Raw genomic sequence first — 24583 nt, forward strand, 5'->3', positions numbered from 1 at the left:
AGTATATATTCCTCTTCCTTGAACAGGTATGAAGGCTCCATTGGGTAATGTTATGGGCAACTCATGTTTTGTCCTTGTTACGTTTTCAAGTAAATCAGTGTTGTGGGTTATGTGCTCGATAGCACCTGAGTCAACAACCCACTTGTCATTTTGAACGAGTTTACATGGTATTGGGCTTTAATCACTTTGAACAAGGACAACCCTTGTCTTTTGTTTGTCGTAGTGTTCTTGTCGATCGATATTGTCTGACAAAGCATCATTCACTTGCATTTATGTAGAGTAATTGAAAGTGCGGAGGTAAGAAGTGGAGTTGATGCCGATGAAAGCACCATCAATTTTGGTGGTTTGATCTTTGTCGTCCATGTATAACGGCGATGGTAGGGTTTTAGTGGTTTGACCGGTATCGGCGATGTATGACGGCGATGGTAGAGTTTTGGTAGTTTGAGCGGTATTAGACCTTACTATGATAAATTTCATCTAATAATCGGTTTTATGTTTTTTCATTTATCAAATTAAGGGATACACCCAAAATATAAATTACAGAGAATCAAGCTAAACAAGAAGATAAGAATAAGGAAATTGCACATATACACAGTATTGCTATACGGAAGAAATATGTGAAAACCATTTCTTTCTATAAAAACTAGAGGCTATATTTGTATTTCATACTATAAATAGGGTTAGTGTTATTTTGATGTAACTCTTGATTGTCAAATTCTTTGCAACACTCAATTTTATTAAGTAGAAGCAAGAATTATTCACGCCATGGGATACATCGTTTATTTATTGTGATTGATTTTTTTTACTTCATGTATCGATCCGTTTATTCTGAAGATCATGGACTCTACAGCAAATAGGTGCGTGCATTTTAAATACTTTTGGCAATGTGCATAACATAATCTATCTTTTTACAATAATAGTTTTCAACAATTCCATTACAATCGTATTGTAGTTGCACTTTAATATTTATTTCTACGTACAACCTCTACATTGAGTTAGTATATCTTGCAATAACCTAGGATTGACAACTACTTTTTACCAATTATTTTACTCTGTTGTCAATTACCGGTTAAGATCTCAAGCCTTAGATTAGATGCCATCAATATAATCTAGATATAGAATAAATGAGACACAACATTCATAAATTCATTGAAGGACTATGCAATCACATAACTCAATAGAAGAAATCAATACAAACTTGCAATCATATGCATCATATGATTATGATAGCAAACTACTGAAATCACACTACATAGATAAATTAGAGATCCAAATCATCGAAAACTTGTCAAAGAGTTATCGCATCCAATTAGTTACTAAAGCTTTTAGTCAGACATTATAAACAAAATCAAATAATAAATTAAAAAACGTTTGATAATAAAAAAGATGAAAACTAGAATATATACAACTCGAGCAGCAAGCGATTGCGTGTAGAGGGATTCAATCTTTGATATTCAAGCCCCCAGATTGATCTTGATCTTCTCTCCCGAGCCGTATTCTGACCTCTGAAATCACCCTGAGAGCTCTGTAAATTGCCCCCTTCGTATATTGCGACATTAAATAGGCCCGAATTAGGGTAAGTCGAAGCTTACACGATTACGTTTTTATAGAACAGTATTGATAACTAGGACACGTATAGTTAATGAGTGAATGTGTATGGGTCTTATATTGTTTGAGTTGTCTAAATTTCTTTGATCTTTAGGTTCTTGATGTCCACAATGTCGAGAACTCCTTCTGTCATCAAAACCTTTAATTACTTAAACAAATTATTACTTATCTTTAAATATTGGATTATAGCAAAGTAGTATCAAGTGTAGGCCAATTACCTAAAAAGTTCATGTGATAGTTGAAACACATCAACTATAAGATGGAGAAGTTGATGAAATTAGGCGAGTTGTACCAGTCTTGATTATGTTTTATCGTGATAGTTGTTTTAAGTCTAGATTCCAGCATAAGTTCTGAATAGCTTTGGGTACCTGCGTAGACTTAAGCACTGTCTATCATTCGAACATTTATGGGTAGATTGAAAAAACGATTCAAATGTTGGAGGATATTGTGAAAGCATGCAATCAACTTCGATGGTGAGGGTGCTATAAGTAGAATCCAATATTATTTGCTTTCGAAATTGATTGAATAACGAGAGTTGTAAGGTCATGGATTCGTATCAATGTTTTATTAAAAAAAAAATCAAATGCCTTAAACATATGCAGCAAAAGATATCTAACATGTATTTTCCTGGTAGCAAGACCCTAACATTGTTCTGTCAATATTTTTTAATTATGTGAATAGTCACCGTGTTAATTTGGATTTAAAAAAGTTTAGTTATTGCAATAATAGTTTTATACAGTGCAATATGAATTTTAAAAGATTATCGTTGACTTTCAACCCATATTTAAAACCATGTGAGCATAGACGCGTATGCTGGGAATTTCGGTTCATGTGCGTTACTTGGCGTGCAAGGCAAAGTAACATGATTTAAACAGTGGATAATTATAAACAATAAAATGTGCTCAAATTTAATTGTTAGTATAATTATCATGTCCTATGATTCAGCAATCCTAGTTAGTCTAAACGTGATAGGTTAGATTATAAATACCCGTGCTTTGGGGTTTAGAGATTGTAATCAGAACAATTGAGTTTTGTGAAGTTTCTCAATAACAAACGTGTTTGTGTTCGATACCCGGTACCAATTCCATTAATTGGTATCAGAGCTTTCGACATATCTGGAACCGGCGTGAAGGTCGGACTTGTGCACTTGAAGGTCGGAGTAACTTGTGCGTGAGGGAACTCCAATCGGCGAGCAGTAGCAAACACCATGGTTCCGTTGAGGCGCTTCTGATTTTGTCGGCAATCTGCAACGGTACCGGAAACGGCGAAGAACGGTGGCTTGAGTTGAGGTCACTGGATTGAGTTGTTATTGGATCGGTGGACGCTTGAGTTGATCGAGTTGTTTTTGGATCGGTGGACGGTCGGTGATTTCAATCAGGTGGTAGAGTCTCGAAGTGGTGGTGGACTTTTGGATCTTCTCTCACCACCTACAACCTGTTGGTTTTTAAGGTTCTTTTTAATTTGGTCACAAATTTGTTTGTTTTTTGTGTTCAACGAGTAAAAGGAAAATTTCAAACCGAAAGGCGTGTTCGGATTAAATTCGGAACCGGGTTTAATCGTGTAGGCTGGAAAAATTGAACCAGTTACACCAAGGGGTTTTTCAAAATCTTATAGCCGTAGAAACAAGATGAGTGACGGGAACCAAACAGGAAAAGAGACGACCTCTGGATCGTTTCAGTGTCCGCGTTTGACAAAAACGAACTACACAAGTTGGAGTATGCATATGGAGGTTATTTTTGGGATTCATGGAGTTTGGGATGTAATTGACCCGGGCTCTAATGACGCAAAGAAAAATAGCATCGCGAAGGTGCTTCTGTTTCAGTCGATTCCCGAGGAGCAGATACTTCAAATCGGTAATTTTAAATTGGCAAAAGAGATGTGGGATGCCATAAAGTCAAGAAATATGGGCGCGGAACGTGTGAAGGATGCTAGACTTCATACATTAATACGTGAGTTTGACGGTTTCATGATGAAAGGACACGTGTTGCATTCATCCATTAATACGTGAGTATCAAAGGACACGTGTTGCATTCTGAACAAGGTAAACTTTTGTTTAATAATTCTGAATCCTCTTCGAGTTTGAGGCAGGTTTCACGCGAATCGAGCAGGGGTCGGGGGAAAGGTTCGAACTGAGGACGTGGTAATGGACGTGGTGGTGGACGTGGCAATCAGAACCATGGTTCACAAGGAGGGTCCAATGAAGGGGATAAACAGAAGGTTAAAAAGGATTACTCAGAAGTTCAATGCTTTCTTTGTGATAAATTTGGTCACTTCGTCTCGAGGTGTCCGGAACGAAGGAAAGATAAACAAGCAAATTTGGCCGATGCAAAAGAAAAAGACCCGTCCCTCTATATGGTGCAGTGTGTTCAAGAAAAAGTGTACTTGAATGAACAAAGGTTATACCAAATGATTACAAGGTTGGTTTAGACGAACAAGATTTGTGGTATTTGGATAACGGTGCGAGCAACCATATGACGGGTAATGTATCTTTTTTCTCTGAATTAAATAAGCGTGTTGGTGGCAAAGTTAAATTTAGAGATCGGTCTTATGTTGATATTTGATCGATGTCGATAGGTCAATCAAAAACATTTATCAAATTACCTTTACTAGCTAGGGCAAGTAAGGTGTCGAATCCACAGGGAATCAGTGGAAAATGATACTATAGTTCATTGTTCACTCATTAATTAAACTAGACAGACAAACGATGTCAAGCGGTTTGGAAAGTAATTTGGTTGTAAAACCATTTAAGAAAACTATGACTACACTTCAGGTTCGGGATATGCAATAAACTGACAGACAATAATTTATACCAATTGGGAAATCACATAAACATGATTCGTTTATTAGAATAGATAAATGATTACTAGACACAATAGTTTGGTTATGATGATTCACAGAACTTAATCCAAAGAATTGACACAACTGAACACGGTCTATCTAATTACCAGTTCATTAATATAAAACTTAGCATCTATCAATGATTAATTGCAAACGGCTCAATGACGATAAGAACTTAATCCTAAATGTTGATGAATACAAACCAGATAAATGATGATAAACGAAAGTCCTAAAAACACAACTGTTTAATCAGTTCCAATAAACATATAGATTCAATCAACCAAAATATTAATCAAAACTAAATCCTAATGCATGTAATGTTCATAAAAATAATCAGTTCATATGCAAACCCTACACCTGAAGTGGTCACGAGTGGTTTAGCCTTGCGTCTTCATCATGATTAGCTCGATTATGGATTGGAAGGATGAAACCATGGATGATTTTGTGATTGAGAGGTGTTAAGATGGTTGAAAGAAGCTCCAAAATCGTCCAAATAGGTTAGGGTATGAAGCATAGGCGGCCTAGGGTTGAACCAGGCTTAAATATGGAAGATAAAACCTTAAAATCGCGTTTTTCCGCCCAGAAGCCTGTAGCCTACGGTCTCGCCACCGTAAGCTACGTTGGGACCGTAGCGTACGGTCATCACACACTGCCTTACGGTGACTGCCCCCTCACACTGTTTTGCCCATAACTTCTTCGTTATAGCTCCGTTTTACGCACTGTTTTCGGCCACGTCTTCGTATTTAAATTCTATATCATTAAATTCAATAAAATCTTCATTTACACTCCATCTCATATGCTCCAATTTATCTCCTTTAAGCTCTGCTCACCTGTAAACGTAAAACCACTCAAAGTAATCGTGTCCAAGGCATATAAACACATAAAACCCACGATATAACTTACTTAACACACATTATTTCATCCACACATCAATATTTGCGGGAAAGGGTCAATGTTGCTTGTCGGTAAAATGGGGGAGCAACAATTATTGACCGACATGTATTATATTCCTAGTTTACAAAGTATTATTATTAGTGTTGGGCGAGCAACGGAAAGTGGTTGTGATATTCGTATGAAAGACAATTACTTCTTGATGTATTATGATCAAGGAAAATTGTTGATGCGGGTTACTCAATCCAAGAATCGTCTTTATACGATTAAATTAAAGACGGGGAAACCCGTGTGTTTACAAGCCAAGATTGATAATGAGAATTGGCTTTGGCATGCGAGACTAGGACACCTAAATTTCGAGTCTATGAAGCAAATGGTGAGAAAGAATATGGTCGTTGGAATGCCAAAAGTTGATCAAGAAAATCAAATTTGTGACTAGTGCTTAGTTGGGAAGCAAACGAGGAAACCGATTCCGAAGTCAGCGACTTTCAGAGCAACCCGAGCCTTGGAACTAATCCATGAAGATTTATGCGGGCCCATTACTCCTAGTACCATAGCCGGAAATAGGTACGTGCTTGTCTTGATTGATGATTTTTCTCGTTTCATGTAGACTTTTTTATTGACGGAAAAAAGTGAAGCGTTTGATACCTTCAAGCGATTTAAAGTCATGGTGGAAGCGGAAAATAGTGAGAAAATCAGGACGTTTCAAACCCATCGAGGGGGAAAATTTACTTCTCGTGATTTCAATCGGTTCTCTGAAAACGAAGGTTTTTTTCGGCATTTAAATGCTCCATATACAACTCAACAAAACGGTGTTGTGGAGAGGCGGAACCGCACGATATTGGATATGACTCGGAGTATATTAAAAGCGAGACAAGTTCCGAATTATATGTGGGGAGAAGCGGTGAGGCATTTGACCGACGTGATTAATAAAATTACAACACGCGCGTTAAAAGACAAGACACCGTATGAGATGTTAAAACGAAAGAAATCGAATCTAAGATTTCTTAAAGTTTTTGGATGTGTTGCGTATTCAAAAATACTGGGTGGAAATATTAAGAAATTAGACGATCGTTCGACTCGTTTAGTTTATCTCGGAAGTGAGAAAGGTTCGGCGGCGTATCGTTTATACAATCCATTGACTAGAAAAATTGTTGTGAGTCGAGCGGGTGACACAGAGTTTGATGAAAAACAAGGTTGGAATTGGGGTAAAAGTACCGAAATAATCGATGAGCAGGATCGATCACCTGGTATGTTTTGGATTAACTTTGGTGTTGAAATTGACACCGGAGAAGGAATCGTGAATACTGAAAACATCAGGTCGAGCCTTGTGTCAAACTCTACGAGTTCAAGTAGTGACGGGGGTGAAGAAGATGATGAAGAACCGATAGTCGAAAATGCTCCAACAAGCCCGGCTGGTACAAGCAACACGGTTACACCTGAGCCGTCTGTTCGGAGATTTTCTCGAGCCACGGTTACCCCGGTACGTTTTAGTGATTATGTCTTGAATTCGAGTATGATTGATAAAGATATTTTATTGCTTGCTAATGGGGAACCGGTTTGTTTTGATGATGCAAAATCGAAACCGGAGTGGGTGAAAGCAATGCGTATCGAAATTGACTCGATTAATAAAAATAATACTTGGATGTCGACCGAGTTACCACGTGGTGCAGAGGCGATTGGTTTAAAGTGGGTTTTCAAGGTTAAAAGAAACGCGGATGGCTCGCTTAATAAACACAAGGCGAGACTCATGGCAAAAGGTTATGTTCAGCAACCCAGAGTCGATTTTGATGAGGTTTTCGCACCAGTGGCTAGACTCGAAACGGTTCGTTTATTATTATCTCCCGCAGCGAGTGAAGGTTGGGAATTGCATCACCTTGATGTCAAATCCGCATTCCTACATGGCGAGTTGAAAGAAGTATTTGTTACTCAACCGCATGGTTTTGTTAAAAAGGGTGAAGAGTATAAATTTACAAACTATCCAAAGCGTTGTACGACTTAAGGCAAGCTCCAAGGGCGTGGAATACAAAGCTGAACGGTATTTTGTTAAATATGAAGTTTCACTGGTGCACGCAAGAACAAGCGGTATACCGAAAGAAAATTGAAGCTGATCTCTTAATAGTCGGTGTGTACGTTGACGACTTAATCGTGACGAGTTCCAATTTAAACTTAATAATGGAGTTAAGCGCGAGATGGCTTTAAACTTTGAGATGTCGGATTTGGGAAAGCTAACTTATTATCTCGGAATTGAAGTTTCACAAAGTAAGGATGGGATAAAAATCAAGCAAGAAGCGTATTCGAAGAAAATTTTAGCTAAAGTTTGCAATTCTGCTCAAATTTGGATCCTAGTATAAAAGTTACTAAATTTGAAGATGAAGAAGATTTTGATGCTACGAGACATCGAAAGATTGTCGGGTGTCTCCGATACCTTTTACAAACTCGTCCCGACTTGGCGTATTCGGTCGGAGTCCTAAGCCGGTACATGCAAAGCCCGAAGCAATCTCATGCAACTCTTATAAAGCAAATTCTTCGGTATATTCAAGGTACTCTCAGTTTTGGTATTTCTTACACTTGTGAGAAAAACGTGTTAGTTGGTTATAGTGATAGTAGCCATAACATTGACCAAGACGATGGTAGAAGCACTACGGGGCACGTATTTTATCTTGGGTCTTCACCAATTACTTGGTGTTCTCAGAAACACAGTACAGTTGCACTTTCATCGTGTGAAGCAGAGTACATGGCGGCAAGCGCAGCTACATGTCAGGCGGTTTGGCTAAGGGAATTGATAAGTGAAATATTCGACAAGGAAATTCCAGTAGTGGTGTTGCGTATCGATAATACATCAGCGATAGCTCTCGTGAAGAATCCGGTTTTCCATGGAAGGACCAAACACATTAAATCTCGGTTTCACTATATTCGGGAATGTGTTGATCATGAAGAAGTAAGTGTCGAGCATGTTAGTGGTGTTAAGCAATGTGTCGATATCTTGACGAAGGCTCTTGGGAGAATCAAATTCAAGGAGATGCGGGAACTACTTGGAGTTGAAGACTTGTCGGTTTCGAGTTCGAAATTCCGGGGGTGATTGTTGGGAATTTCGGTTCATGTGTGTTACTTGGCGTGCAAGGTAAAGTAACATGACTTAAGGAGTGGATAATTATAAACAATTAAATGTGCTCAGATTTAATTGTTAGTATAATTATCATGTCCTATTATTTAGCAGTCCTAGTTGTAGTCTAAACGTGGTAGGTTAGATTATAAATACCCGTGCTTTGGGGTTTAGAGATTGTAATCTGAGTAATTGAGTTTTGTGAAGTTTCTCAATAACAAACGTGTTTGTGTGTTCGTGTTCAAAACCTGGTACCAATTCCATTAGCGTATGTATACAACAAACTTTATATATAAAATATATTATCCTATTGCTTACAACCAGAAGATGATTAGGTCTTGCAAGTTATTTGTCAAAATAATTAACTGCTATAGTTAAAAATGTATGCATCCTATATGTTGGAAAACCAACTATAGAAGAATTTTTTCTTGGCTTCTTAACTTTTCAGCAATGGGTTTCTTTCGAAAAAGTTTACAGGTCGTAGCTCGAATCCGTCGGCACGTGTTGCCATCACCGGAAAATCTTCTTGGCAAGGTATGTGATGAAGGCCTATAGTGTACCATAAAACTATATCTTTGTTCATAATAGATCTGTTCCTGCAATCACCCAAAATAAAATAAAATGATCAGCTACAGAAATTTTAATTAAATTAGATAACAATAGTCACCAAGTTTTCAACTAGAGTCATAACTTTTTTCTTCGTTTAAAGTCACTTAATTTTCCGTAGGTGTTATAATGTTGTGAAACTATTTTACAAATGTTTTTTTGAACTATTATTTTTCCAAGTAGGGAAATATTCAGTTATTCACTAAATAATAATCAAGTTTCATAATTCATAAATGTAAGTTAAATTGATTTAGAAAAATCCCGAGATTGTAACTGTGATTTGCATGTTTCATTAAGACAACTTATGTTAATCTTTTTAAGCATTTATAAAATGTTCACAAAATCAAAAAAATTAATGAAAACTGAATTAACATTAGTGAACACAAATCTTTAAATGAATTTAACCTACACTTGTAAAAATTTGTTATGAAAGAAAACCTGTGACTCCAAATTGCCAGGCCATCTTTTCCGGTACTCCTGTCAGCGTAGAACCCTGCAGCCCATCTCTCAGACTTGTTATAGGCGGTCACCCACACTTGATACTTGGTGTAGGAACCCCGTATCTGCGGGTAATCATCGTCCACCAGCAGAGAAACAGCGGGTTGCCCTGTGATCAACTGATAACCAACATCATTTCCCAACTTTGTCTTCTTATTTGGGTTCACTAGTAACAACTCTGAGGCCTTCATCCCAAGCCTCAGGCGCGCATCATCTTCAGTTTGCGCAGTTTCTTTAACAACCGTCCAGTAACTCTTCCTTGGAGATGCTTTGGCGTTTTTGACTTTTAAGTTTGCTTTGACAAAAGAATTGTCTTCACCATCAATATCAAGGTCAAGGTAATATGTGATGAAATGATCATGGTTGTTCCCTATTCTATTCTTTGCTATTAGTGGTCCATAGGTTTGTTCTTTGATATGGCCAGCTTTTGTTTGTGTTGTAGGCTTCATTTCCAGAACCCCACTAAGTCCTACCTGCAAGAAAATTGTGGTTTAACTAAATTAATTTTTTTCTAACTATGTAAGAGAATCCATGTCATTTGAATTTAGAGGTGAACTTCATACCCCAACTTTTATAGAGCCACTTTGTTTGAATTCCCAATCTAGTATATAGTCATAATTTCCGACTGTAGCTACCATTTTAACTACAAGATTAACTTCTGGTTCTCCACTTGTTATCTGCACATATGAGTCACATGTTAATATCAGTTTAGACTAATTGGATTTGTTTAAGAACAAAAGGAAATATTAATAAGCAATAAATATTGATACAAGTTAGGAGGTGCATGTGAAGTACACATGTATGTTTGGCAAAACTAGCTGGTGGCTGGTAGTTGTAAGCTGGTGGCTGGTTACTGTAGCTGGTGGCTGGTAACTGTCGCTGGAAGCTGTAGCTTTTAAATATATTTAAGTATTTGGCAGAGTAGCTGGAGCTTTTAATAAAATGTATAAATGACCAAAATAGGCATAACTAAAAAACAATAATATTAAATTTAATTATTTTGGAAGGTTATTTAAGTAATTAAAATAATAAAAGCTTGTAGCTCTTTCTAAACGCTACTAGTTGGAGCTTTAAGCTTTTTCTCATGACCTAAAAGCTTCAAGCTCCTTCAACCAAACAAGGCTTTTAATTGAGTATGAGCTTTTTCTTAAAAACTTGAAGCTTAAAGCCCCTAAAAGCTCCTAAAAACTCCTTGCCAAACATACCCAGAGGCAGAACATTAGAAAGGTAAACTACTGCCAAGAGAGACCTGGGAACCCCTGCCCCTTCACCAGGAAAAGGATCCTTTACCGGAGTGATGCGATTCTCAAGGCCGCCTGACTAGCAACCCCGCCGGGTCGATCCAGATACCTCTTTCTATATTCTCTTCTTTTTAAAATTAATGGCCCTCTCATATTCAGAATTTATGTCTGTTCTTTTCTTAGCTATTTAGAAAAATAAATCAATCTTAAAAGCTTTTATTTGCCTTTTGATTTTTGCAATACGGTTTGTTGTGAGAAGCTCATTCGTGATTGATGGAAAACTGCTTGTAAATTGATTATCAATGCCATTGTAATCATAATTATTAAGTCACCAATAATCGATGGCAATTCTTCCCGTCGGTGGTAAATGGTCATCACTAGATATTGATTATTCATGTTAGCTAACGATCATTGTTAACTAAGTATCACTACTGATTAGTTGCAATACCCATTTTGACCCATTAATCAGGAAGATCCACTCATTTGAAATAGTATATACGGGTGTAACGAAACAAACGAATACAAACGGGGCATGTTTGTGTTGGCTCGTTTAAATTTAAGCAAATGAATGATTGAATATGAACAATCAAATATGAACATGGTTTACTTGTTTATGCTCGTTTGCTAAGAAAAGAAATGTTTTCATTCTCTATTTATATTCGTTTGCTAATACTATCTGGTTCACAAATCTAAACGAATACAAACGAAGGGACACCAAATGAATAACTGAGCAAACACCAATTAATTAATAGTAAAAACGAAACCTAGTGTGCCAAGAATAATAATAAATATAGAATAAATATTAATGAATGACATTTTAATTTCATAAAACTAGACATAATTGTAATAGGATTAGAATATTTAAACACAAAATAGCAACACCAATCATTTTATGTTTGAATGTTTTTTCCAGTAGGAATCCTTTAATAAAAGAAATAGCAGAAAACATCCTTTAGCTTAAAAGTTCTTTCATGTTATGTCCTTTGATACTAACCCAGTTAACTTTTCTCACTAAATCTAGTCATGTGAAAACATACGAGGGTAGTTTTGTTATTTCACATATTTGTTTAATAACTAAAACTAAAAGAAATATTATCTTTACAACTAATCTCTCTCACCCACCAACACCCCCTTTTGCCATAGTGCTACCCATCTCCAACACCACACTAGATCATCCATGGTATCTCCACCATCTACCTAACACCTAAAATCATCTGTATAGTAAACTCCTATCTCTCTACACAACCACACGCCACCGAACTACCACCGTCGCACAACCGAACAACCACCTCCACACCACACCACCAAACAACCACAATCACATCATCACACTTAAGATATGAAATTAGGTTTCCCGGGTAGCTTATTAGTATGAACTTAGGGTTTCCGGTGGACCACAACCACCACGCCATTAAGATCTGAAAAACACAGAACCCTAATCGAGGTTTTGCTATACTTACCGTGTCGATCTCGAAGACAGAAAGGAACTCCGTGTGAATCATGCTTAAACAGCTCTAGATTTTCCATATGAAGGTTCATTGTCAAATCCATGGCGGCGCCTGAACCCTAACCTTTGTTGTGAGCCATGGCTGCACCTGAACCTTGCCATTTGCTAAAGCCTAAGCCATGGCGGCAGTTCATTCATTCTGCCGCTGGTCCGATTGGACTTTGAACCATCGTCTGACACTACGGGTGTGTTTAGGATTGCTTATTTCAGTGAAAAAGGATTTTTTGTTAAAAGTACTTATTAACTTACGATTTTTTTAAAAGCAGTTGTTAAAAAAATGTTTGGATTAGCATATGTGTTGAGGAAAACCAAAATGACTAAAAAGGACGTTCTTTTTTTAAAAAGAGTGTATTGGGGTTTAAGGGTTATAAGGGTGTAATAGGTAAATCAAACCTATTAAGTTAATAAGTTACATATTCCTAACTTTTCAAAACCCCTATATTTTGCCTTCTCGATAAGTTGAAATTCATAAGACCTTTTGGTTTGCCAAACATCTTATAAACCTTGTTAACTTTTCAAAAAGTTTATAAGTTATAAGTTGATGAAAATAAGGAATCCCAAACACCCCTTACAATCACCACAATCGCCGGCAAAAGCGGCTTCTCTTGGTCACTGGAAAACGAGAGGTTTTGTACCCTCCCCTGTTGTTGTGACTCGTGAACCAGCATCCTCGTGATTCCCAAACCCCAATACTATATATGAGTTTCGTGGCTATCCTAATGGTGGTGGTGGTGCGGTGGCAGGCAATGGTGGCAGGTTGACGTAATGATGAGCGGGTGTTGGTGGCTAGGAGAGAGAGAGAGGGGGGTAAGAAAAAGAGAGGGATATAGTGTGCGTGTGTAACGCCCGTTAATTCCGGTTTCAAGAATTAAAGCTTGTAGAGTATGTATAATTCTCGGGATTTATCCGACGTTTCTCGGGAGCCTTTACGTCATCCCGGTACGTTAAAGAACCAAACTTTTCCTTCCATTTTGCCTTACACTTCAATCTAGAGAGACTAGAGTGTAACATATTATGTTATATCATAAACTAACCCTAGCCCCCCCCTTGTTGCGATCGGCAGGAAGTAAAGACCCAAGACCCACGATTTTTCTTTTTTGCAGCCAAGTCTAAGCCTTAGAACTTCAATTCAAGGTATGTACTACGATTCCCCAAGTCTTTTACACCATAATTGATCGTTATAACGCGCGTATTGATCGATTTATGGCTTGTTGTAGGCTAGCCGGGTGGCTGTCCAATTGAGCGTTTCCAGGGCTGTTTTGATTGAGGTTTTTGCACCAAAATCCTCCTAGGTATGTGTGGTACATCATACTTAAAAACCGTATTCATTGAAGGTGTTTAGGTCGGTTAATTTTAGTTCGAAAACTAGGGTTTATCGGGTGTAGAATTGGCAATTGTTGGGTTTGATGCGTTAATCGATCGAATGACCAACCGAATCAGTTTGTACAGCCCTAGGGGGGTTTAAGGGCTGTGGAAAAATTAAAATTTTGGAACCCGGGGCTGTTTAGGTAGGTGATTAACTAATCGAGTTCGTTGTGTGCAAATTGTCGTTTAAACGTTAAAGTGAGTGTTGTAAAAAGGAACCGCCACCCATATCGACTCGTGTGGCATGTTTATGATAGATGAGTAGGTTATGATGGGGATTCGGTCCATTTGGGGCTGATTTGCTTTACAAATGATTTAAGAACTTATTTCGCGCGTATTCGACTCGATTGGCTTGCAAGCTGGTAAATTGTACATCATGGTTATCCTCGATAATGATTGTAGGGTGGGTTCGGTTAATTGAAAGGTTTTAGGGGCTGAGGTAAAGTAATTGGGTATGGGTTGGGCCTCGGGCCAAAGTGTTGGGCTTGAACGGCCCATTAAGCAAGTGTGTTCTTACGGTCTAGTTTAGTGACGCGTTGTGTACAATTTAAAGGCCCTTACTTGTGAGTATGCACTTAGGGACTTCCTAGCCCGTTGCAGGTGTTCGGTTAATTTCAGGTGAGTTCTTGATGCCCCGTTTAACTCTTTTTATGTTTTGGGCTAGCATGCTCACCTAAGCGATTTTGCTTGATGAAATGTTTTAAACGATTTTACATAGGCTTGCTAGTATTGGTAGGCCTTGGAATGTTAAAGAATGTGTGTATGTATATATATATTATAGATTGGCCAATATTTGGGGAATGTTGTAGTCGTCTCGACTACTGAATGTTGCGCATGCCTACTTTGTGTTTGCATGCGCTGAATGTTACGTGTTTGGGTTGTACGTTTGCTCGACCCTGAATGTTATTATTAAATGTTATATATATATTTATATATATAGGAATGTACGTATAGAGATGTTTATGCGTAAGGATGATTATTTATTAAAAGTGATGACCTAACTGATGTATTTCCATTTACAGTTTTTAAACCATTGGAATGATTATTAAGACTTTTGTTACTTATTTAAAACTTGAACTCACTCAGTTTAAGCTGACTTCGTGTGCATGTTAGTGTGAGTTTCAGGTTAGGAGGATGCCTTATCGCTTGGACGTGCACGAAGCTACTTGGACGGTGAAGGGCATACGGGATTTGAAGATTTTATTATTAAACAGTTATTTTTAAAATTTTTTGTTAAAGATAATTATGTTGGTTTTGGGCATAATTCTCGGGTTTTGGGAACTTATTTTGTTATTTACGTTTTCCGCCGAATTATACTCTATGATGCTTATTTTAATGAAAAGAATCGTTTTTAAGTTTCATTATTTTTACGAGTGTTTTGAATGATTACCAACTGTGGGGTTCCCGGGGTTTGGGGCCTTACAAGTTGGTATCAGAGCCATGGTTCGAGGGATCCGAGCATCCCCGAATGCTTGGACTCGAACTATAAGAAAAGAGACTAGTATGCCCACCGCGAGTAGCTGCACGCTAAGAGGTAACTTTTAATTTTTAGTCATTCCTTTAAATTTAAAAGTTAAAGGTATGTGATTAACTGTTTAAGTGTTAGATAGAAGGCTAACGTGGTTAGAGGCAGGGGGTGGTTAGGACGGGCGGGTAAAGTAAACGGCTAATTACACTTGATCAACGTCATTAGCAGTTTACCCTTACCTTACATGTTCTAATTACCACTTGTACTTGACCGTGTTAAAATTTTGTCTTTGTGGGGATAAGTCATGGTTAATACTCGAGCTGCTAAGATAGGTGGTCCTAGTGTTCACGGCCGTGGTCGTAAGCCACGTGCCGAAGCCGAAAGAGAGATTCCTACTCCCCAGCGGGAGGAGACCCCGATTCTTGAGGAGGGGGATAACCCCGCCTTAGATCCTGCTATGCGCACGGCTATCGCCGACGAGGTTTATCAGGTGCTCCATAGAGCCATTCCCGAGATCATTGCTGAGGCCGTTAGGGCCATGGAAGAGTCATTGGTTGGTAAAGGTTCGGATAAAGGGAAGAAGGGTTAGGAGACACTGGTCGAGGAAAAGGAAGAGGTGTATGTACCGAGTGGGGATGAGGAAGAGGTTCGGACTATTAGTGTATCTACTCGGGGTTGTTCGTATGGGGACTTCAAAAAGTGTGACCCTCCTTCTTTCGATGGTACTAAGGATGCTGTGGCAACTCATCAGTGGGTGAGAGAGATGGAGGCCCTTCTTATAGTAAGTGCAAGGGAGACGACATGGTCACTTATGCTACCACCTCGTTTCGTTTCGAGGCATTATATTGGTGGGATAATCTGGTGCAGGCTATGGGTGATCGATCGATTAGGAGGATGACATGGGATGGATTGAAGAAGTTGGTTCTCGATCAGTTCTGTCCTCTGCACGAATTGGATAAAATTGAACAGGAATTCTTGACCTTGGAGGCGGGCAGTATGACACATCGGGAATACACCACCAAGTTCAACAAAATGGCTCGCTTATGTCTCGATCTGGTTACCCCTGAGGCAAAAAGGATTAAGAAGTATGCGAAGGGCCTTCCAGTGGATATTCGTAGGGGTGTGGTGACCACCAACATGAACTCCTTTCACTCGGTGGTTACCTTGGTAGGTACATTGTATGATCAGAGGGAGAAGTTACCTCCGACCGAGGCTAGGAACACTTGGAACACTAATTCGTATGGTAAGCGGCCCGGGGGAAACAGTTTTAGTTCGTCTGAGAAAAGGGTGAAGACTGAAACTTCTGAGTTTAGGAGGGATGCGGCATACAGTAATTGCAAGAAGTGCGGCAAAACTACACAAGGGGGAGTGTAAGAGTGGGTCTGGCACCTATTTTCGTTGCGATAAGGTTGGGCACCCCCATTTCGAGTGTCCGACTCTGACTTGTTTCCGCTGTAGGGGTTCCGGTCAGTTGTCATCAAACTGCCCTACCAGTAAGGTGGGGGAGTCCGGTCAGGGGACTTCCTCATGAGGGAAGATGGAAGAGAAGCCGAAGGCCAGGGCAAGGGCCTTCAACATCTCCAAGAAGGAAGCAAAAGAGGATGCGGATGTCGTTTCAGGTACTTTTCCTTATTTAGTTTTCATTCCACCGATGTAATTTCTTGTTCCTTTGAAATTGTATGTGTTGACCGTGTAGCTAAGCAGTAGTATAATATCGTCCCAGGTACTTTTCTGCTTGATGAGTTACATGCGTTAGTTTTATTTGATTCGGGCGCCAGTAGAAATTTTGTGTCTACCGCTTTCTGTTCCTCGTTGAATAAATCACCCGAGCGCGTAGTCGATGTGTTTGAGGTTGAGGTCGCCGTAAGAAAATCCGTGTCCGTGTCTAGGGCTATTCAGGGTTGTTCCATCGATTTGTCTGGGTATAAATTTCCGGTGCGATTGTATTTGATGTCGCTTGGTTGTTTCGATGTGGTGCTCGGGATGGATTGGCTCGCGAATGTTGATGCTCAGATCATTTGTGGTCAGAAACTCGTTCGTCTAAGGGCCCCGGATGGGACTTAAATTACGGTCTTCGGTGATCGGAATGTTGCGACGCCACATATTATATCCATGCTTAAGGCGGGAAAGTTGATGCAGCGGGGGTGCGGGGCGTATATGGCGTATGCTATAAACGTGAATACCGAGGTGGCTACCGTCGGTGATGTTCCTATTGTTCGGGATTTCCCGGATGTATTTCCTGATGATTTGTCAGATGTGCCACCGGATCGCGAGGTCAAGTTCCAGATAGACCTTGTACCGGGCGCCAAACCCGTTGCCCAAGCTCCCTACCGCCTAGCGCCGAATGAAATGAAGGAACTTATGGCTTAGTTGGAAGACTTGCTCGATAAGGGCTTTATTCGACCAAGCATCTCACCTTGGGGTGCCCCGGTCCTGTTCGTTAAAAAGAAGGACGGTAGCATGCGGATGTGCATTGACTATCGTGAATTAAACAAGCTCATGGTTAAAAATCGGTACCCTCTTCCAAGGATCGACGATTTATTTGATCAGCTCCAAGGAGCTAGTTGGTTCTCGAAGATCGACCTTAGGTCCAGGTATTATCAGTTGAAGATCCGGGAGGAAGATATTCCTAAGACTATCTTCCGCACTAGTTATGGGCATTATGAATTTCTTGTGATGTCTTTCGATTTGACCAACGCACCGGTTGCGTTCATAGATCTTATGAACCGGGTGTGTAGACCGATGCTCGATCGTTCGGCTATTGTGTTCATCGAAGACATTCTTGTGTACTCTAAAAGTGAATCCGATCACGCCGGTCATCTCGTGGAAGTGTTGGAGGCTCTGTGGAAGAACAAACTGTATGCAAAATTTTCTAAGTGTTCCTTCTGGTTGCATGAGGTTCAATTCTTGGGTCATGTTATTAACCCGAGTGGTATTCTGGTTGACCCTGCAAAGGTGGAAGCCGTGAATAAATGGGAGCCTCCTAAGTCTCCATCTGAAATCCATAGCTTTCTGGGTTTGGCGGGGTATTACGGCTGCTTTATTCCCGATTTTTCAAAAATTGCTTCTTCGCTGACCAGGTTGACTAAGAAGAGTGTTAAGTTCGTTTGGGGTACTGAGCAGGAGGAGGCTTTTCTCGAGTTGAAGGACCGGTTGACGCATGCCCTGATTTTAGCTCTACCTGATGGCACCGATGATCTGGTGGTTTATTCTGATGCCTCTTATCAGGGGCTTGGGTGTGTTTTGATGCAGCGAGGTCGAGTCATCGCTTATCCTTCACTGCAGTTAAAGCGTCATGAGGCGAATTATCCTACCCACGATTTGGAGCTTGCGGCCGTGGTGTTTGCGCTTAAGTTGTGGCGGCATTATTTGTACGGTGTTCCCTGCGTTATCTATACCGATCATAAGAGTTTAAAGTATTTCTTCGAACAAAAGGAACTGAATATGCGCCAGAGTCGATGGTTGGTGTTGATTAAGGATTATGATTTGGAGATCATGTACCATCCAAGTAAGGCTAACGTGCTGGCTGACGCGTTGAGCTGGAAGGAGAGACCGAAGCCGATTCGTGTAAAATCTTACCAGCTTATCCTTAAACCCGATATTTTGAAGCAAATAGCTAGCGTTCAGAATGAGGCTTTGCAGGTGGAATGGATTATGTCAGAGCGTGTTTGGGGTCAGGAGAAATCGTTGGAAGACGTCGGTGACGGGGTGAAGTATAAGGATGGTCGTTTATGGGTACCGAAGTATGGGGGATTCAGAGATAAAATTTTGGATGAGGCACACAAGTCGCGCTATTCTATTCACTCGGGCGCGACCAAGATGTACCAAGACCTGAAGAAGAATTATTGGTGGCCTGCGATGAAGTTTGAGGTGGCTCAGTATGTGAGTAAGTGTTTGACGTGTCTACAAGTTAAGGCCGAGCATCAAAAGCCGTTCAGGAAGCTTCAACCTTTAGAAATACCTGAGTGGAAGTGGGAGCATCTTACTATGGATTTTGTGACTAAATTGCCTCGTACTCCTAGGGGTAGTTATGACACCATTTGGGTAATTGTTGACAGATTGACCAAGAGCGCTCATTTCTTGCCGATCCGAGAGACTTTTAATTCAGAGCAGTTGGCCGATGTGTTTATTCGTGAGATCGTTTCTAGGCACGGGGTGCCGGTATCTATTGTTTCGGATAGGGATACGCGTTTTACCTCCAAATTTTGGAAAAAGTTTCACGAGGAGATGGGTACCAAACTCCTCATCATTACTGCCTATCACCCGCAGACGGATGGTCAATCCGAGAGGACCATTCAGACTCTTGAGGATATGTTGCGGGCCTGTGTAATCGATTTTGGGAGCAGTTGGGATCGTCACTTACTGTTGGTAGAGTTCTCGTATAATAACAGTTATCACGCCATGATTGGGATGCCACCGTTTGAGATGCTGTATGGTAGGAGGTGTAGGACTCCAGTCTGCTGGGGTTCCATTGGTCAGAAACAGTTGGGTAGTTTGGAGGTGGTTGAGGCTACGACTGAGAAGCTCGATAAGATTAAGGCTTTTATGAAGGCCGCGCAGGATCGTCAGAAGTCTTATGCAGATAAAAGGCGAAGGCCTATTGTGTTTGAGGCTGGGGATCGGGTTATGTTAAAAGTTTCTCCCTGGAAGGGCATTATTCGTTTTCGTAAGAGGGGGAAGCTCAGTCCGAGGTATATTGGCCCGTTCCGTATTTTGGCCCGAGTTGGTGAGGTAACATATAGGCTGGAATTGCCCGAGGAGCTCATGGGGATTCATACTACTTTTCACGTGTCCCATCTGAGGAAATGCTTAGAGGATGAAGAGGCCCATGTGCCTCTCGATGATATTGAACTCGATAGTAAGTTGAACTACGTTGAACAACCGATTGCTATTCTTGACCGTCAGGAGAGGCGTTTGAGGAATAAGGTGGTTAGACAGGTGAAGGTGCAGTGGAGGCACCGTAGGGGTTCCGAGGCTACTTGGGAGTCCGAATACGAGATGATGAAACTCTATCCGCAGTTGTTCCAGTCGCATCGGGATTCGGGGACGAATCCCATTGTAAAGGGGGTGGACTTGTAACGCCCGTTAATTCCGGTTTCAAGAATTAAAGCTTGTAGAGTATGTATAATTCTCGGGATTTATCCGACGTTTCTCGGGAGCCTTTACGTCATCCCGGTACGTTAAAGAACCAAACTTTTCCTTCCATTTTGCCTTACACTTCAATCTGGAGGGACTAGAGTGTAACATATTATGTTATAACATAAACTAACCCTAGCCCCCCCCCCCCTTGTTGCGATCGGCAGGAAGCAAAGACCCAAGACCCACGTATTTTCTTCTTTGCAGCCAAGTCTAAGCCTTAGAACTTCAAGTCAAGGTATGTACTACGATTCCCCAAGTCTTTTACACCATAATTGATCGTTATAACGCGCGTATTGATCGATTTATGGCTTGTTGTAGGCTAGCCGGGTGGCTGTCCAATTGAACGTTTCCGGGGCTGTTTTGAGTGAGGTTTTTGCACCAAAATCCTCCTAGGTATGTGTGGTACATCATACTTAAAAACCGTATTCATTAAAGGTGTTTAGGTCGGTCAATCGATTTTAGTTCGAAAACTAGGGTTTATCGGGTGTAGAATTGGAAATTGTTGAGTTTGATGCGTTAATCGATCGAATGACCAACTGAATCAGTTTGTACAGCCCTAGGGGGGTTTAAGGGCTGTGGAAAAATTAAAATTTTGGAACCCGGGGCTGTTTAGGTAGGTGATTAGCTAATTGAGTCGGTTGTGCGCAAATTGTTGTTTAAACGTTAAAGTGAGTGTTGTAAAAAGGAACCGCCACCCATATCGACTCGTGTGGCATGTTTATGATATATGAGCAGGTTATGATGGGGATTCAGTCCATTTGGGGCTGATTTTCTTTACAAATGATTTAAGAACTTATTTCGCGCGTATTCGACTCGATTGGCTTGCAAGCGGGTAAATTGTACATCATGGTTAACCTCGATCATGATTGTAGGGTGGGTTCGGTTAATTGAAAGGTTTTAGGGGCTGAGGTAAAGTAATTGGGTATGGGTTGGGCCTCTGGCCAAGTTTTTGGGCCTCGGGCCAAAGTGTTGGGCTTGAACGGCCCATTAGACAAGTGTGTTCTTACGGTCTAGTTTAGTGACGCGTTGTGTACAATTTACAGGCCCTTACTTATGAGTATGCACTTAGGGACTTCCTAGCCCGTTGCAGGTGTTCGGTTAATTTCAGGTGAGTTCTTGATGCCCCGTTTAACTCTTTTTAAGTTTTGGGTTAGCATGCACACCTAAGCGATTTTGCTTGATGAAATGTTTTAAACGATTTTACATAGGCTTGCTAGTATTGGTAGGCCTTGGAATGTTAAAGAATGTGTGTATGTATATATAAATTATAGAATGGCCAATATTTGGCGAATGTTGTAGTTGTCTCGACTACTGAATGTTGCGTATGCCTACTTTGTGTTTGCATGCGCTGAATGTTACGTGTTTGGGTTGTACGTTTGCTCAACCCTGAATGTTATTATTGAATGTTATATATATATATATATATATATATATATATATAGGAATGTACGTATAGAGATGTTTATGCGTAAGGATGATTATTTATTAAAAGTGATGACCTAACTGATGTATTTCCCTTTACAATTTTTAAACCGTTGGAATGATTATTAAGAATTTTGTTACTTATTTAAAACTTGAACTCACTCAGCTTAAGCTGACTTTGTGTGCATGTTAGTGTGAGTTTCAGGTTATGAAGAGGATGCCTTATCGCTTGGACGTGCACGAAGCTACTTGGACGGTGAAGGGCATACGGGATTTGAAGATTTTATTATTAAACAGTTATTTTTAAAATTTTTTATTAAAGATAATTATGTTGGTTTTGGGCATAATTCTCGGGTTTTGGGAACTTATTTTGTTATTTACGTTTTCTGCCAAATTATACTCTGTGATGCTTATTTTAATGAAAAGAATCGTTTTTAAGTTTCATTATTTTTACGAGTGTTTTGAATGATTACCAACTGTGGGGTTCCCGGGGTTCGGGGCCTTACAGCGTGTTTGATTATTATTTGTGTATTTTTTTTTAATTTATATATAGTTGTTAATTTTAATTAAATGTTACTTTTAAATAAAGAGATAAAATAATACTATACATTTAAATATTATTTAAATGAAATGATGAAATTACCGAAATATCATCATGTGCCTTGCACATGATCATATTTAACGGAAACATTTAACTAGGTTAGAACCAAAAAACTTAACGTGAAAAGAATTTGAAACATGCAATATGCTTTTTGCCATTTCTTTTGCTAAAGAACGTTTGTTGGAAAAATGTTTAAACACAAATGGCGTCTTTTGCTATTCTGTCATATTTAAATGAATACATAAACAAACAATAGACGTGAACTACCAAACTTAACTGAACATAAACAAACGAACACAAACGAATTTAAATGAATGAATGATGCATATTTTTATGTTCTTTTAACGAAATTATCAAGAAGTTTGTTTGTGAAATATACGGACATCCAGCCAAACAACTTACGAATGGTTCACTTAACGTTTAATTCATTTACATGCCTAATAATATAGTTTCTCTAATTAAAATATGAAAAAAGGTTTGAAGATTACCACTTTTCCTGGAATACCAACTTCAGTATGTCTCCAAGCTATATCCCCGCTGTACTGCTCGAAAATACAGATCGCCCTCGGTAGCTTTTGCGGCAGCCCATCTCCGCCAGCCATATAGCCATCCATATAAGCTGCATTGCTTGGACAGTCTGTCAAAGGCACAAGTGGAGCAGCAGATCTTCCAAACCCAAATTCACCCACATCAAAGAATGTCCTATAGTACCATTCACTACTCGGGTCCATATAAGGAACAAATGTTTCCGATACATGCCCTCGGTACAGCACCCTTCGCCAGTCGTGTTTTCCAGAATCAAATACTGATGCGGTCGATATAATCATGCCCGCCCGAGCGTTGAATCCCACATGAAATCTCCAATTCTTCCAGTTAATGTTATGGCCATTGATGGTAAATGATTTATTGTTGTTCCCCTTACAAGGGACTGGCTCTGGTCTTCCAGAAAACTGAAAATCAGTACCCTCAGCTTCAGGTAAAGTAGTTCTTCCCCTCTCTAACATAATTTTGGTAATTCGCATCGATTCGATGTCTACTAGAATGGTTAAACCTTCAATGGGCATTGCGAAAACATTAGTGGTTTGCTCGCGATAGAAGCATGATAGTTTTACTGCTCTTCGAGTGACAGATTCTCCAAACCATCCAATAGTGAAAGGAAAGCATGTGATCCCAGATATGCTTAAGCCCCTTCTGACAACCAAATCCTTGAACTGAGAACTGTTGAAGGGTAATCTTGCTGCTTGCACTAGCTCGGTGAGAGTAAATGGAGGGTAACCGTCACCTTTATAAACATGTTCTGATGTGATTGAACCAGTTGTCAAATTCACAATGATTTCATGTGTTTCTCCGCCACCGCGAATCACCACCTTCGCTTGACGATGAGGGAAAGATTGATTCGGCTTGTCGGAAGACAGCCATTGGAGCACATCATTTTTGTCTGGTTCTTCAAGGTCTACAAAGTGGAAGTTGAGATTTGGTAGAGAAGAAAAGTGAGAAGTTGTGATAATTTGTTGAATCTTGAGGATTTCATTAGGTGTTAGAGGATCCAAAGGGTGATGTTGGCTACTAATGAACAAAAATTGTGATGTAATAACCAGAAATAGTATGAGAATATCCATGAATTGATCCAAGGGAATAAGATGTTTGCAGTGTTGAGCTTGGAAAATAGTCAACTGTTGGCCATGTTACCAGGCAACATGCTGTAATTGCATCGTATGTGTAGCTTGCGTTGTAAGCAAGAGATGAGTTGATATAATGATGATTTTGCTTGCTTGAATACTTTTGAGTTTAGTATAGCTTAAACTTGAAGAAGAAGCTAAGGATATAATTATAGTGATAATGATGAACTCCTAATATTTTTAATTGAAAAACAACTGTAAAGATAATAAGAATAATAATTATAATAATGTAAAACCTTTAACGAATTCATTATATAAGTAACTTATTAAACGAGTATCTCATATATAAAAACGAAAAAACTCCCAAGATGTTCAGATGATTCATTTTTGTCCCCTACAATTTAAAATTTTAAAAATGTCCCTTTAAAACACGTTTTCAATATACGTTTTGAGGCCAAACATGTCTTTGAGGGCGTGTTTGTAAAAGTTGTCATCAACAGCGTGTTTGACCTCCAAACGCGTAGTCAAGAGCGTGCTTGGCCTCTAAACGCATAGTCAAAGACGTGCTTATCCACTTGTTTGTTTTTTAATATTATATTATTATAATTAAGTATACTCATATTTCTTTTTTCTTTTACTTTTATACTTCTAATATATATAGTTTTATATAATTT

At 39.5% G+C, this 24583-nt stretch overlaps 1 protein-coding gene across 1 annotated transcript; it reads right to left on the bottom strand.

The window, feature by feature from the left end:
• Window positions 1-8794: 8794 nt before the first annotated feature.
• On the bottom strand, window positions 8795-23939 carry LOC143587724 (primary amine oxidase 1-like). The gene is made up of 4 exons (XM_077068929.1): window positions 22779-23939; window positions 10111-10224; window positions 9488-10020; window positions 8795-9039 (listed from the first exon to the last, which is right to left on the bottom strand). Exons 1-4 carry the CDS (start codon window positions 23907-23909, stop codon window positions 8880-8882), a joined length of 1938 nt encoding a protein of 645 aa, XP_076925044.1. The 5' UTR covers window positions 23910-23939; the 3' UTR covers window positions 8795-8879.
• Window positions 23940-24583: the final 644 nt, after the last annotated feature.

Source organism: Bidens hawaiensis, unplaced genomic scaffold, assembly GCF_021521415.1.
Source record: "Bidens hawaiensis isolate Kalapana, Puna unplaced genomic scaffold, B.hawaiensis_p1.1 tig00035851_1, whole genome shotgun sequence".
NCBI classification, from domain to species: domain Eukaryota; kingdom Viridiplantae; phylum Streptophyta; class Magnoliopsida; order Asterales; family Asteraceae; genus Bidens; species Bidens hawaiensis.